At 36.5% G+C, this 13633-nt stretch overlaps 2 protein-coding genes across 3 annotated transcripts in view; one reads left to right on the top strand and one right to left on the bottom strand.

The window, feature by feature from the left end:
* LOC144656671 (intermembrane lipid transfer protein VPS13D-like) overlaps window positions 1-13633 on the top strand; it is a 138296-nt gene that overhangs the window by 70572 nt on the left and 54091 nt on the right. Inside the window, exons 45-52 of the mRNA XM_078516914.1 lie at window positions 5267-5476; window positions 6060-6241; window positions 6867-7001; window positions 9357-9504; window positions 11340-11556; window positions 12117-12342; window positions 12448-12639; window positions 13415-13581. Coding sequence (XP_078373040.1) covers window positions 5267-5476; window positions 6060-6241; window positions 6867-7001; window positions 9357-9504; window positions 11340-11556; window positions 12117-12342; window positions 12448-12639; window positions 13415-13581 — 1477 coding nt within the window. The remainder of the gene's footprint in view (window positions 1-5266; window positions 5477-6059; window positions 6242-6866; window positions 7002-9356; window positions 9505-11339; window positions 11557-12116; window positions 12343-12447; window positions 12640-13414; window positions 13582-13633) is intronic.
* Window positions 1231-4968, bottom strand: LOC144656696 (uncharacterized). 2 transcript variants are annotated; one of them, XM_078516939.1, is made up of 2 exons: window positions 4055-4161; window positions 1231-3802 (listed from the first exon to the last, which is right to left on the bottom strand). In XM_078516939.1, the coding sequence occupies exon 2, from the start codon at window positions 3746-3748 to the stop codon at window positions 2672-2674; it is 1077 nt and encodes a 358-aa protein (XP_078373065.1). In that variant the 5' UTR covers window positions 3749-3802; window positions 4055-4161; the 3' UTR covers window positions 1231-2671. The 2 variants fall into 2 exon arrangements, with proteins under 2 accessions (XP_078373065.1, XP_078373066.1); XM_078516940.1 differs by having other exon boundaries at window positions 3635-3802; window positions 4055-4968.

Genomic DNA, 13633 nt, shown 5'->3' with positions numbered 1-13633 from the left:
TTTTAGGAGTGTTTTTTTTTTTATTTCTTTTTTTTTCTACCATCTTGCTAGTGGATGTCTCCTGACGTCATCAGCCTCTTCGTCGGGTGATTCGTTTGGTACTTCTATTGGTGCTAGGGTAACCGGCTTAACTACTTACGTGTTTTACATCTTAGTTCTAAGAATTTGTTAGTCCATCTATATCTTAGCTCCCTTTAGCGGTCCAGTTCAGTCAAACTTAGAATACTTTACCACAACCCATAAGAGGGCAATTCTACTAAGTGGACCCTTAAGTAACAACAGCAACAACCATTTTATTTTGCCAAATTAAATAGAAGATAAATTACAGCATAATATAAATTAACTAGAATAGGCAAAAAAACTACTCAGAATAGAAATAAACTAAACGAGCTGAGTAGTTAAAAAAAAAATTTAATTGCTTTGACAAGGTTGTACATAAAAGAAGACAAAAGTAAAATAAGACAAGTACTAAGTAATTAAGTACCATGCAGAAAAGAGAAAAAATATATAAAATGAAATACAAATAAATGAGTATAATGTAACTAAGTATGTATAAGTGATAATTTAATTTAGAAAAGTAGGGAAAAAAGGGAACATGGGAAAAGAAAAAAAAAGAAAAACAGTACCAGTTAATGTTTAAACTAAAATTTGTTAATATTAGTTTAATACGAGCGAAAAGAAAATTAAAATACTAAGCCAGCATTAACCATAAGTACTTAAATAACGCTTTTTCATAGTTTGCTTAAATGAATGAAGAGATAGACTTTTTAGTTCTTCATCCAAGTTATTCCAGATGGAGGGACCAGAAAAGTGTAAATTAAATTTGCCATAATTAGTTCTAACACGATTGATATAGTAGGTTGATTTTGATGCTAGCCTAGTATTGTAACTGTGTTTAGATGATATACTTAAGAAGAAATTGTCGAAGGCTTTAGGTAGTAAGTTATGATGATACTGAAACATAAAAAGGGCAGTATGAATACTAACCAGATCCATGAATTTAATAAGGCCTAATTGTGAAAATAGAGGGCTGGAGTGTGCATCTCGTTTGGAAAATGTAATTATTCGTACTGCCTTTTTTTGCAGAATTACAATAGGTTTAAGAGTTGTAGTATAGGTGTTACCCCAAACAATTAAGCCATAGGTAAGAAAGGGATACACTAGTGAATAATATAACTGAGTAAGGATGTCATTAGTAGCGAAATGACTTAGTTTAGATAGAATGCCAATACCTCTTGAAATTTTTTTGCTCACTTCATGTGCATGCTTTTTCCAATTTAAATGACAATCAATAATAAGACCTAAGTATTTGACATAGGTCATTTGTTCCACAGGCCTACCTGAGATTTTCAAACTAACTGGTTGAGGTTTTCTTTGTGGAGGGTGAAACATTACGAAATTAGTTTTGTCAATATTTAAAGATAACCTATTTGATTGTAGCCATTGATTAACTTTATCTAATTCTTCATTTATTTTTAACTCAAGGCTTTTTAAGTTCTGATCTTGCAAGAAAATGTTGGTATCATCTGCAAATAGATGGAAATCTAGTACATTGGAACATTTATGCAGATCATTCACATATAACAAGAATAGCAAAGGCCCCAATACTGAACCCTGTGGTACACCACATAGAATTTGCTGCGGGCCTGACTCTATTTGACCTAGTGAGACATACTGACTCCTATTCGATAAATAGGAAGAGAACCATTCATGTGCAATACCCCTAATACCATAGTATTCCAGTTTATCAAGTAAGATTTTATGGTCCACCGTGTCAAAGGCCTTACACAAGTCTATGAATACACCACATGAATAGTTCTTGTTGTCTATAGCTTTTTGGATTTTATCTACCATAAGTATAAGAGCATAAACTGTAGAGTGGTTTGAGCGAAAACCAAATTGTTGGTCAAAGAAAGTAAAAGATATCTCAAAATACGTAATTAATCTGTTATACATTAATTTCTCAAGAATCTTATTAAATATCGACAGCAATGAGATGGGACGATAGTTAGATACCATAAGAGGTGAGCCTTTTTTATAAACCGGAATAACTTTTGCCATTTTAAAATGATCAGGAACAGTGCCTGTTGTAAAGGAGCAATTAAATAGGATTTCAAGAGGGTAAGAAATATAATTCTTTAAAATTTTCAAGAGGACTACTGGAATACTAAAAGGTCCAGTTGCCTTATTAGAATTCAGGGTACTAATAATATCTATAATTTCAATGTTGGTAACTGGCGAGAGAAAAAAACTTGAGCTGCTGGGATTGTCAAGATAAATTTTATGTGCAAAGGCCCCACAATTGGGAATTTCGGTTGCCAACCTTGAGCCAATGGTTGCAAAATAACTATTAAATTCATTTGCTATTGATTTGACATCAGTTATCTCTTGATTGTCTTTAACAAGCCTGTTGGGCTTAAAGGAATCTTTTGACTTAAGAGTTACAAGTTGCCTTATACCTTTCCAAACATTTTTGGCATTGCTTTGATTAGCTATGAAGTAGTTACGGTAATAAAGCTTTTTGCTAAGTCGTAGTAGACCGACAAGTTTGTTTCTATATATTTTATATTTGAAGTGACTATGACTAGATTTAGTTCTTAAGAATTGTCTATACAGGATATCCTTATGCTTTATAGACTTTTGTAGTGCCATAGTTATCCAAGGTTTGGAATTAAATTTGACCTCCTTTCGGGAAAGTTTTTTTTAGTGGAAGGTGCTTATTAACAATTCTTGAGCACTCAGAAAAGAAAACCTCAAATAATTGATTAACATTTTGAGATTCCCTGAAGGTATCTTGCCACTGGATTAATGCAAAGTCATTTAAGACTGATTCTTCATTGAAATTAGAGTAATCTTGTTTGTAAATTTTGTCTTTTGAGTCGGACAAAATATTGATTTCATTTATAATTAAAAAATTGGGAAGATGATCAGTAAGGTCATAAATGATATTGCCACTGATAGTATGAAAATCAATGGAATTAAAGAAAATATTGTCAATCAAAGTAGCAGTGTGGTGAGTTATTCTAGTTGGTTTAATAATATGAGGCTCATAAAAATTGTCACTCATAGTATTTATAAATTCCTCAGTAGGTTTATGAATTTCAAAGTTTAGAAGATTAACATTAAAGTCACCTAATAAGGCACAGAGTTTTCCTTCTCTATTTATAATTTCAATGTCAGAAAATAGCTTGTTTAAGAATAGATCTAAATTTGAATTTGGGTGTCTGTAGATGATACCACAGAGAGTATTTTTGCTAGACTTATTTTCAATTTCTACCCAAAGCATTTCACATTCATCAGTGCTGGAGCTCATGTCATCCCTGACATGGAAGTTTATACCATTATGAATAAAAGCACCAACTCCCCCTGCCCTCTGTTTTGTAGGCTGGGAAATAAATGTATAACCAGGAAGATGACAAGCCATTGAATGGTCAGAATAATCATTAATCCACGTTTCAGTAAGACCAATAAGGGAAAACGGAAATCTTAAGTCGGCTAACATTTGGGTTAGATGATCAAAATCAGCATTTATACTTCTAATATTACAATTTAAAACCGAAAATGATGATTTAGGCAGATTCGAATTTTGAATATCTGCAGAATTAATAAAATCAGAGATAGAATAATAGTCAAAGTTCACCTTAGATGGCATGTTGGTATCAGGATCAGAAGCTGTGAGTCGAGGAATGTTATTAAGCTCTGAGATCACCTGAAGGCAAGGTAGATCTTCAAGATTTGTACCAGTCATTCAATGGCAGTCATGTTGTATTTGTATCATTTGAACCTGCCTCTGCAATGGGACGTTCCATTTTTTATCCGCACCCCCCCCCCCCCCCCCCCTAAGGATGACAGGAATCCAAACCCTCAACTTTTTGTCGGTGCCCTTTGAAAAATGAAATCCGAAGGGTTGATTGTTTGTCGGCACCTTTGAAAAAAATGTCCGAACGGTCCAAATTTTGTCGGCTTCTTTGAAGAAAAAATCCGAACCCCCCTTAGCAAAAACCCGCCATCCTTAGGGGGGGTGCGGATAAAAAATGGAATGTCCCAATCTGAGCATCGGTTGAGCACTCCCCCGATCCAGGAGGTGAAGGTGGTTTGTACTTTCCTTCTAATTTTGCCAAATCTTTCGGAGAACAAATTTTAACTGAAGGGCTTGCTTCATCTTTGCGAAGAAAGATATTTCCATAATAAGACCAGATGTATCGAAACTTGAATTTCTTCTTGAACTCGTTGCAATGGTGAAAGAGATCCTTTCTAGATGAAGTTAAACTTTCCTGAATAAAGATCTTATTTTCACCTTGTCTTTCAAGGCCAAGATTTCCAGAAGTTATGTTTTTCAGCTTGGTTCTTGCTTTGTAAAGGTTGTCCCTGACCCCACGGCGGGTGAATTTCACTATTATAGGAGAGATCGCACTTGTGCCACTTTTGATCCTGTGGGAAATCGAAATATCCTTATCTTCAATATGGACATCGACGAGCGAACCAATGTTTTTGACAATTTCGTTTGTGTTTTCACTGGCCGAAGTAGGCACTCCTCTTATTTCGAGGCAGTCTCGCCGTATGTATTGTTCTTGATCGTCAAGCGCTGCTTTCATTTGAATTAGATAATTTGATACACGGGAGCTCTCTTGCTTCAGAAACTGGTTTTCCTTCGCTAGCTCGGCGTTTGACTTCTCAAGTGCCACAATGTTCTTTTCCATGTCATCGAAGCTTTTCGAGATAAATTCCATTGAGGTTCGTAAAGGCTCAAGCTTCGTGTCTAACAATGAGGCGAGCTTTGTCTCAAACATATCATCTAAAGCTGACTTGATAGCATCTTTCAGCTTCGCTTGATCAATCGCCAGAGCTAATGGTCATCAACTTACACTGGTACCATACTAAATAGCTAAGTAGAAAACTAATAAATTGAAGAAAATTACAAACTTTTCGGGACCGGCTAAAAAGCCGCCATAACAGCATGACAACCGCTGACCAAAAAAAAAAAAAAAAAATTAAGTACCAAGAGTGTCCATTTTGTTGAAAAGGTCATGTAACAAAGTCTGTTGAAGAGATGTCAAAATTTACTTATATTAACGTGTAATACCTCTTTCCACAGTTATCAGTTGCAGTGTTATCACACGCTCCAATAATTGTCTATTGAATTAGTTTAAGCGTAAAACATTAGACCACATTAAATTTCCATGGTTGCCTTTTGTGGACTTAACAATCATTGCTGTCGAGCTTTCTACATAATTGTAAAAGCTATTTAATTTGTTTGAATTAAAAGCCCCAGATCGTCTTGACGTCACAGTGACAAAAACATTAATCAACATGATGAACCACACGATTGCCAGTTGGTCAGAAGACTACTACAGGCCAGAGCCATCGCCGGTGTCAGCGTCAAGGCCAGAGTCGAGTGCGTCATTATGGTCTACAGGATCAGGGCTCCCTCGGCGTCGTTCACCTTTTGTCCCTTTTGTGCTCAGAAACCAAACAGGTTTGATATTTTAATTTGTTTTCCCAATGTTTGTCATTGTCATTTTTACAGCGCAAATTTGCATTTCTTTAAAAAAAGGCCTTGGAGAAATATTAGTGATAATGTAAAAAGTCGGACAATAACACTCCTTCAAATTTGTTCCTGGCAAATGTCCCTTCGTTGTGTTCTTGGCCGAGACACTTACTCTTACAGTGCCACACTCCACACAAGGGTTTATAAAAAGATACTAGTGCACTGCCTATAGCAGTCAGCGTTGTCCTTACACCTCATTCAGGTTCGATTCAGGTGGAGTAGTAACATTCTGCTAGGCAATGGATGCTACTGAAATTAAGTGTATGGCACTGCGGCTGATAATTCAGCCATCCTAAGAAAAAACGTTATTGTATTTTCATTATGCAAGGGTCGTGCACATCAGTCTCTGTCATAATAAAGACAAATTAAAATGGTTGAAGAATAAAATATTTATGTTCAAATTCATGGAATCCTTGTAGTACTTGTACAAAGAACGTTCGATTCTTTCAAATATGAAACTGTAAACCGCTCTCATACCTTAAACTCAACAGCTTTTCAATTTTCTTTTCAGGCTGTGTTGTGTGGTTTAAAACAGTAACAACCACTCCATCAAAAGTGATCTTAGCGAGCACAGGTCAGGCGCTGCCAGGTCTGCCAGGCTCTGGTTCAGGAAAAATGTCGGAGTGGAAAGAAGTACCTTCAGGTGGCGAGGCGCCGTTTGAGTTCACTTCTGTAGAAAAGTTGAGGCACAGAGTAAGTTCACTGGGAAGCATTGTTGACATACATGCATGTCATTTTGGTGCATGAAGTGATGCAATGCAGGAACATTGGCAAATGTGCATCTTTCTTACATGCATAGCCGCCACCTTTCAATGCATCCAACTTTCAATGTGCTGTTATGAAAAAAGCCATTCAAAACCGATGCATACCGGTGTTTGTTTCATGCAAATGAACACACAAGCTCAGAAGATCACGTTAGTTGGCTGTAATTGGTGGATTTCGATTCACCTTGTTTGTTAATCACGTCAAAAAATGTATATCAAAGAATAGTAGCTATGCATGTAACAGTGTAGCTTGAAAAAAAAAATGTTTGCAAGCAATTATAATAAATTTTACCATCGTCAGCTAGTTTATGATATGGTTTGTTCACGTTGGGTTCTTTGTTGTACCTTCATTTTTGTGGCAGTGATTCATCAATGCATGAACGGTGCATTATAACATTTTTGTCATTGTTGTGTTATTCCATCACGGATGCAGGACATCCTGAATTTAAAACGTTAAGATGTGAAAAGAGAAATTAGCAATTAGCAGGGATGTATTACATTAGGATGGCAGATTTACTGACATTACTACGGTTACTATGATTTTGTCCTGTTAGGACACTCATGAGCTCAACATACATCAGGTGATAGTTCAGGTGGAGGGCTGGGCCTCACTTCCCCCAGTCTCTGTTGACAGAGTCGGTACATTCTTCAGACAGGCTCTGCCTCAGAAGGTGGACAGCTCATTTGTGGTAAGAGTCGTCCTTCTTCAAAAAACTAAGAGTATCATTTTATTACTCGTGAATGTAATGAAACGAGTATGGTTATGGAAAGTGATATGCAAATTTTCACTCGGTCAGTCGGTCGGTCGGTCGGTCGATGGGCTGTTAACTTTAATTTATGAATACTAATTTATGCATTAAATTATGGGCTGTTAACTTTAATTTATGAATAATAATTTATGCATTAAATTATAAATTAATTTTCCTTGTTTTTTTTTTTTTGAAACTTTTTGTTTCACACTTCTGAGGTTTGAACCGGCGACTCCTAACATCAGCTATGGTTTTGAAGACCAAACCCCTAACCGCTTGACCACTTTGGCGAACTGATCATTTGGGCTGAAAATTAGCATATAGATTTATTTGTGTTGTTCTTAGCCCGCTGACCGATACCGTAGGTTCAAAGTTTAATGGCTTGTATGTATAAAAGCTTCTTCGAATGGCTCGATTTATAGCTCTTAAGAATTTCACATGACAAATAGAAGAAATAATCTTAGAGAAAATATGAAAATCTTCGAAGCACTGAACTGATATTCCGTGTTTTGATCGAATTTTTAGATTTTACAGGCACGAACTGTGGACTGCGACTGTGTTGGGTATTAAAAGGTTGATTTCAGGACAATTGTATGAATAACGTCCAATTTTAGCAGTCTCTGAATGTTTTATAGTTCCAAGCGTATTGTATGATAATCGATAGTCATGATACGCAAATAATTTATCGTAAAAAAGCTCGCCAAACTGACGAATTTTGTTGCCTTTTAATAATATACTGTATAGTACTTGATTTGCATCTCTAATAGATTCATAAAAAAGGAGAAAGAAAAAAAAAACGTCGTATAAAATTGTAAAATAGATTGTCGTAAAAAAAAAAAAATTAATCGTCCCCGCTGAGAATCGAACCCGGGCCGCTGGACTGGAGGGCCAACGCATTACCACTACTCAACGCGTTAGCAAGCTTGCACTTTAAGGTAGAAATTTAGTGTTATATAACGAAGGCTTTTGAATGGATTACCCGCGTCCGCTGTAAACACAAGGAACCAACGTGATCATATCTCCCTTCAAACAACTTCTATACTAACATGCCGCTCACAAAAAGACAGAATCATTTCATAGCTCTACACCAATACATTTAGTATTCTCATTCACGAGTGGGCTAACAAAGCGCCTTTGATAAAACAGTTGATTTCGCTGACTATAAAACATAAAAAAACGCTTGTTAAAATATTCAAAGATGTTTTGACCAAACAAGTGGGGTCTTGTGTATTTGGTAAGATGAACATTCTTTAAACCATTTCATTCCCTTCGACAGAACGTTTTCTAAAATTGTCCCTGAAGCTCACTATAAAACCATTGGAACTTGCTGGAAAAACAAAACATTCAGTGAAGAAAAGTTTCAGCGCTACCTTCATTTAAAATATGGCTAGACCAAACGGCGGATTTTGACAATCAGCAAAAGAAAAAACCTCTAGAAAAAATTAATATGAATGTCACATTGGTATATATATGAATTTGGCACAAGCAGATTTGGTAATTGATTGTTTCTTGCTTCACATATGGTTTTAAAATCCCAGAATTGCTGAAAGATCTTTTCCATAAGTTACTTCTGTAGAGTGCTGGCTTTCCCTGTAGTAAAGCATATGTACACTCCCCTCCTGTTCAGTGTGATTCGTCTCGAGCCTTTTGACCCAATATTGCTTCTTGTGTGATAAAATTGTTCCATGTTTTAAAGTATGTCTCACAACAGTTCTCTGTTATGTTACGGCTCCATAAACTGATTTAACGTGACACTGTGTTAAAACTGTACAGCCTTTATTCTACCACATTTTCACTTATTGCGTTACATTCAAAGGTCAAATTCACTTCTAGTGTAACAGTATGATGCGCTATTCGGGCTGACTAATCACATTGCCCCTTTTCTATTATGTCAATCAAGACCATGTGGTTTAATCTGGGAACTCTGTATTAAGCCGAGTAGAAATCTTTCTAACACGAAAGGACTGAACAACTATTTCGAACGACAAAGCTTACTATTTTTAACCAAGCCACAGTATATGAGTTGCAAAGCGCCCAGCCGACGCGACTGACAAATACAGCATTTTCTCCGCGAAAATAAAAACAAATGCTTGAGATGAACTACTAAGTCAAACTATTAGGTAAACTAACTATTAGGTCAAATTCATTTAAGGACATTTGAATTTTTCCATGTATTAAAAACATCTTAATACAACAATGCCCAGATGAACCGTCTACTCATACTTCATGCAATATAGTCGGTATCTCGAAGAGATAACCGTTTTAGTGACAGTATTTTTCCTTCTTTACATTCAGGCGAGTGAACTTCAGCCAGCACGAGTTGCGTTTGATGTCAGTTTGAAGGGAAGAGCACGCAAAGTAGTCACCCTCAGATCTGCTCTCATGATTAAGAACAAGATGGACTTGCCTGTGGAGGTCAAGCTACATGGACCATCTTTACATGGTTAGGACAAGTCGTGTTATCAAAGATTTTTTTTAGTATTGGCTTAGCTTGATTATGCTTAGGAAATTATTATCTTAATGTGAATTGAGTTGAACGGTGTGAGTTAAAAAAGTTTCGTACATATATAGCTTTCCCAAAATCCTTACAGTTTGAGCGACAGTATAGAAGTGAAGCTTGGTTTAAAGTGCTACTATGATCAAATTTTCGATTTTTAATTTTTTTTTACATTTTCGTATACAATAAGACTTTCTTACTCACCTTGCAAATTTTCAATCCGTGACGAACATCAGAAGTAGTTTTGTTTTAACGTTTATTTCCGATATTTTACGGCCGCCATTAAATAACCATGTTTCAAGGCTTGGTTGCGAATTGGGAGAAAATGACGTCAATGGCTAAATACCTAACGGGTTGAAATTTTAAAAATGGACCTGTAACCAGGTGGTTGATTCATTAAGAAATTAAAACGTTACTCTGGTTAAAAATTTGTTGTAAAAATGTTTGTAAAATATCCGCAATGTCTCAACGTTTAATCCGCTAAACCGCTAAACCGCGATGACGGCATGCTTTTACCGCACGAATTTCTAAATTTAGCCTGTAGGGACAAACATAAGCTCTCGATTTGCATATTATATAAGAACGTGCTTTTTGTTATTCACTTATCACTTTCCCCTGATGAAGGCTTTAGTTTAAGCCGAAACGTTGAGACATTGCGGATATTTTACGAACATTTTTACAACAAATTTTTAACCAGGGTTGAAATTATTATAACAATATGTATTGAAAATCACGCGAAAAGCAACAAAAACGTTGGACTTGTTTTTCGTGCAATTTTCTATGCTGATTGTTACTGTAAAAACCCGCGTATAAGAACCTAGGTTTTTTCAAGTTAGCCTAAACAGGTTCTTACATAAATGGTATTTAGTGTAAAATAAGGCTAACTAGGTTCTTAATTAGGTTCTTAACTTTCGTTCAAGAAATAATGTAGAATTTTTAAATGATCTGGTCTTAAAGTCCAATAACAGTATTCTTGGAGGCTTTGGTAAGCAAAATACTAATAATAATAATACTTTTTTAATCTGATTCTGTTAAAATCAAACCTATACTGTAACTATAATGTGTACAGACTGTGTTATAAATTAATATATTTTTGAGATTTTTTAATTCTATATTTTTGAGAAGATTGAAAATAAGAACCTGTTTTAGAATTTTAGCCTAAAATGGTTCTTATGCGAAGGGTGCTTAAAAATGAAATTTTAGCCTAACAGGTTCTTAAATGTTAGGTTCTTATACGCGGGTTTTTACTGTATTCTAATTTCAACCTGTGAGGTATTTTAGCCTTTGACGTCATTTTCTCCCTATTCGCAACCAAGCCTTGGAACAAGGTTGATTAATGGCTGCCATAAATTCTCTAGAATAAGTGTTATAATACAACGACTTCTGATGTTCGTAATAGATTTAAATTTGGCAAGGTTAGTTAGAAAGTCTAATTGTTCACGACAATGAAAAAAAAAATTAAAATCAAAAATTTGATCATAGTAGCACTTTAACCTTGTAAAATGGATAACAGGAAAATTTACATTTGAAAAGAAGGAGAGTTTGCAACACAAAAAACTCAGCACTAGCCTCACCTCTGCGCAAAGGCCTAATCGCTGAGCAGAGTACTGTAAAATGGAGCTATTTTTAAACCCTTGCTTTTTTGCCTTAGCAGTCCTGCGCAAAGATGTTAAGTGCCATACCATCTTGCAAACTTCAGTCTCATAAAAAATCATTCATTTAAATGCTACTTTTGGCTTTCATTCAGGGCGGGTTAACGTGGTTGTATTCTTGCTTTCTAGGGACATCATATCTTCCAGTCCTCGCTCCGGACTCCTCAGTTGCGATACCACTGCGATGTACCTCGTGGCAACTTTACCTAAGACCTTCAGGGGTGGGGGTGGGGTTTTGCTCTCAACCCATTGAATGGAGAAGCGTGCTAAAGAGTCATAGTACAATGGGGTGTGGACGGGAATGCTTCCCTGTCTCTTCTGCAGGAGAGTCTGGACAGAAGTTTAGGTAATGACGAGTACATATTCCCATTCGGTTTTATTCATGTTGCTGTTGGGGGGGGGGGGGGGGGGGCAAGTTTATCAGTAACTTAAGTTACTGTCACGGGTCACCCTCATTAAATAAAGTCTTTCATTCATTCATTCATTCGTTATGGTGTATAGAATTGCAGCAATGGAATTTAGATTTTGCGGCCGTACGGCAATCGCAATTGTAAAAAAACAAATTGACATCGGTTTTTATGCGTCTGCCCTGTTATTGATAAAAATTGTGTCATAAAATTGTCAAGTAGATCCACGATACGCTAGGCTCGTGGATCTATAGCTACAACACTTTGACAATGTTATGACGCAATTTATCATCAATAACAGGACAGACGCATAAAATCTGATGTCAGTTGTTAAATACAGCTCAGGTCTGAGTATGACTCTAGTCTGAGAATGTTGTACAGCAAAAGGGTATATATCGTGGATTTACATACAGGTTCCATAATGTAAATTCATTTATCTCATCAGCTTTAATTGCCGAGGATGCAGCTTATTTTTGCTGCTTATTTTTGTTGTAAATAGGTTCTGTGTAGCAGTTAAGCGAGAAGGATACCCAGAAGATGTTCCTTTACCTGAGTGTGCCCAAACAAAGGGTCGCTTCAATGTGATGCCTCAACCAGCGCACACCATAAAGATAATGTACCCAGTGATGTTGGTAAACCTTTTGCCATGTGACTTGAGCTATCAAGTTAAAAATACTCCAGCTAAAGGAAACATTAAGGCGGGGAAGTCCGTGCCTCTGTACACCGTAAGTGATACATTGTCCATCTCATTTTGGTTTTAAGTGGCAAGGTTATCCTGTTTAGAAACTAGTGCTATCTATACGTTTTATTTTTACTTTTTTGATTAACAGGCAGACCCAGAGAAGGCCCTTGATCTAGGCATCAGCATTGAGAACTTTACGTACCGTGACAACATTCGCATTTCAAGACGACCGAGCATAATAGAACATGCAATCATCCATGTGGAATTAAAGGACACAAAGAGAAGATCTCTGATAGTCAATGTCAAAGTTTCTTCTGTCAAACCGAGTGGCTCGCTTAAAGTAAGTCTTTTTTAGCCGACATTCAACCATAATGTAGTGATCAAATATGGACTCAGGGGAAAAGGTAGCTTTCAAACAAAGGTATATGTGAACTTAAACAGTTCTTGTTGTAGTGTCATTGATAATAAACAATAAAATATTAGCCTGCAAAATCGCGCATCGCCTGAAACTTAGCCGAAGTCGTGGCTATAATCAGTCAATATTCTGCAATATTCTGTGTACCTATGGCGGATAACAAGGTCTTGATGACCATATTTTGGCATCATGGCAATTTGGTGAAGAATAAAGTGTAACATGTAGTTAATGTACTGCTTGAAGGTTTTAAGGTAAATCAACCAAAAAAAAAAAGCCCTGTCCGGGTGTCCGGGAGAAGTAGATTTTTCCTGCCGAACAAGTGATTTTTCATGCTCTCTTGCCCCATGGGCAAGGGCTCTGTCAGACGATAAACATGAATTATTAATAAGTTTGAGAACCTGGGCATGGAGGTAAAGCATAATTTGAAAGTTACTTACCCATGGGCATGATGTAATTCAGGGTTTTTTCGAGGCCTGCCGGACATTGGTGAATTTGTTTGTTACATCAAGCTGTATGTAGAGTACATCCATTGCATATCTGACATCCTCAAACGCCACTTGGTTTCAGCCTTTCTCCAAAAGCTTTCGCTGCAATTGATCTTTAACCTTATTTAAACAATCGCATAAAAGAACAGTACGCTTTTTGGGAAACATTTTAATGGTATCATGTCACAACTCTTTTGTTGTTTTTGGGTGAATAGGTGTCCATTTATGCTCCCTATTGGATGATCAACAACACAGGTATCCCACTTGTCTTCAAACAAGCAGTTGTTCCTCATGATATGGCCGGGCAGTTTGGCGAGCATGAGATGGCTTCTAGTTTGACCCCGTTGCTGTTTTCGTTCTCTGACAGGGATGCACCTTCGAGGTATGTTGCTTGAGAAAGGATAACACCTGGTAATAGCTTTAAAGTAGTGAGG

The sequence above is a fragment of the Oculina patagonica genome, chromosome 6 (assembly GCF_052425735.1).
Source record: "Oculina patagonica isolate OP01 chromosome 6, crgOcupat, whole genome shotgun sequence".
NCBI lineage: Eukaryota > Metazoa > Cnidaria > Anthozoa > Scleractinia > Oculinidae > Oculina > Oculina patagonica.
The sequence above is the reverse complement of the archived record's forward strand: the minus strand, read 5'-3'. Positions and strand labels throughout refer to the sequence as shown.

Bases quoted from the DNA above. Each gene is read 5' to 3' on its own strand.
- LOC144656696 (XM_078516939.1), bottom strand. From the start codon at position 3,748: ATGACTGGTACAAATCTTGAAGATCTACCTTGCCTTCAGGTGATCTCA.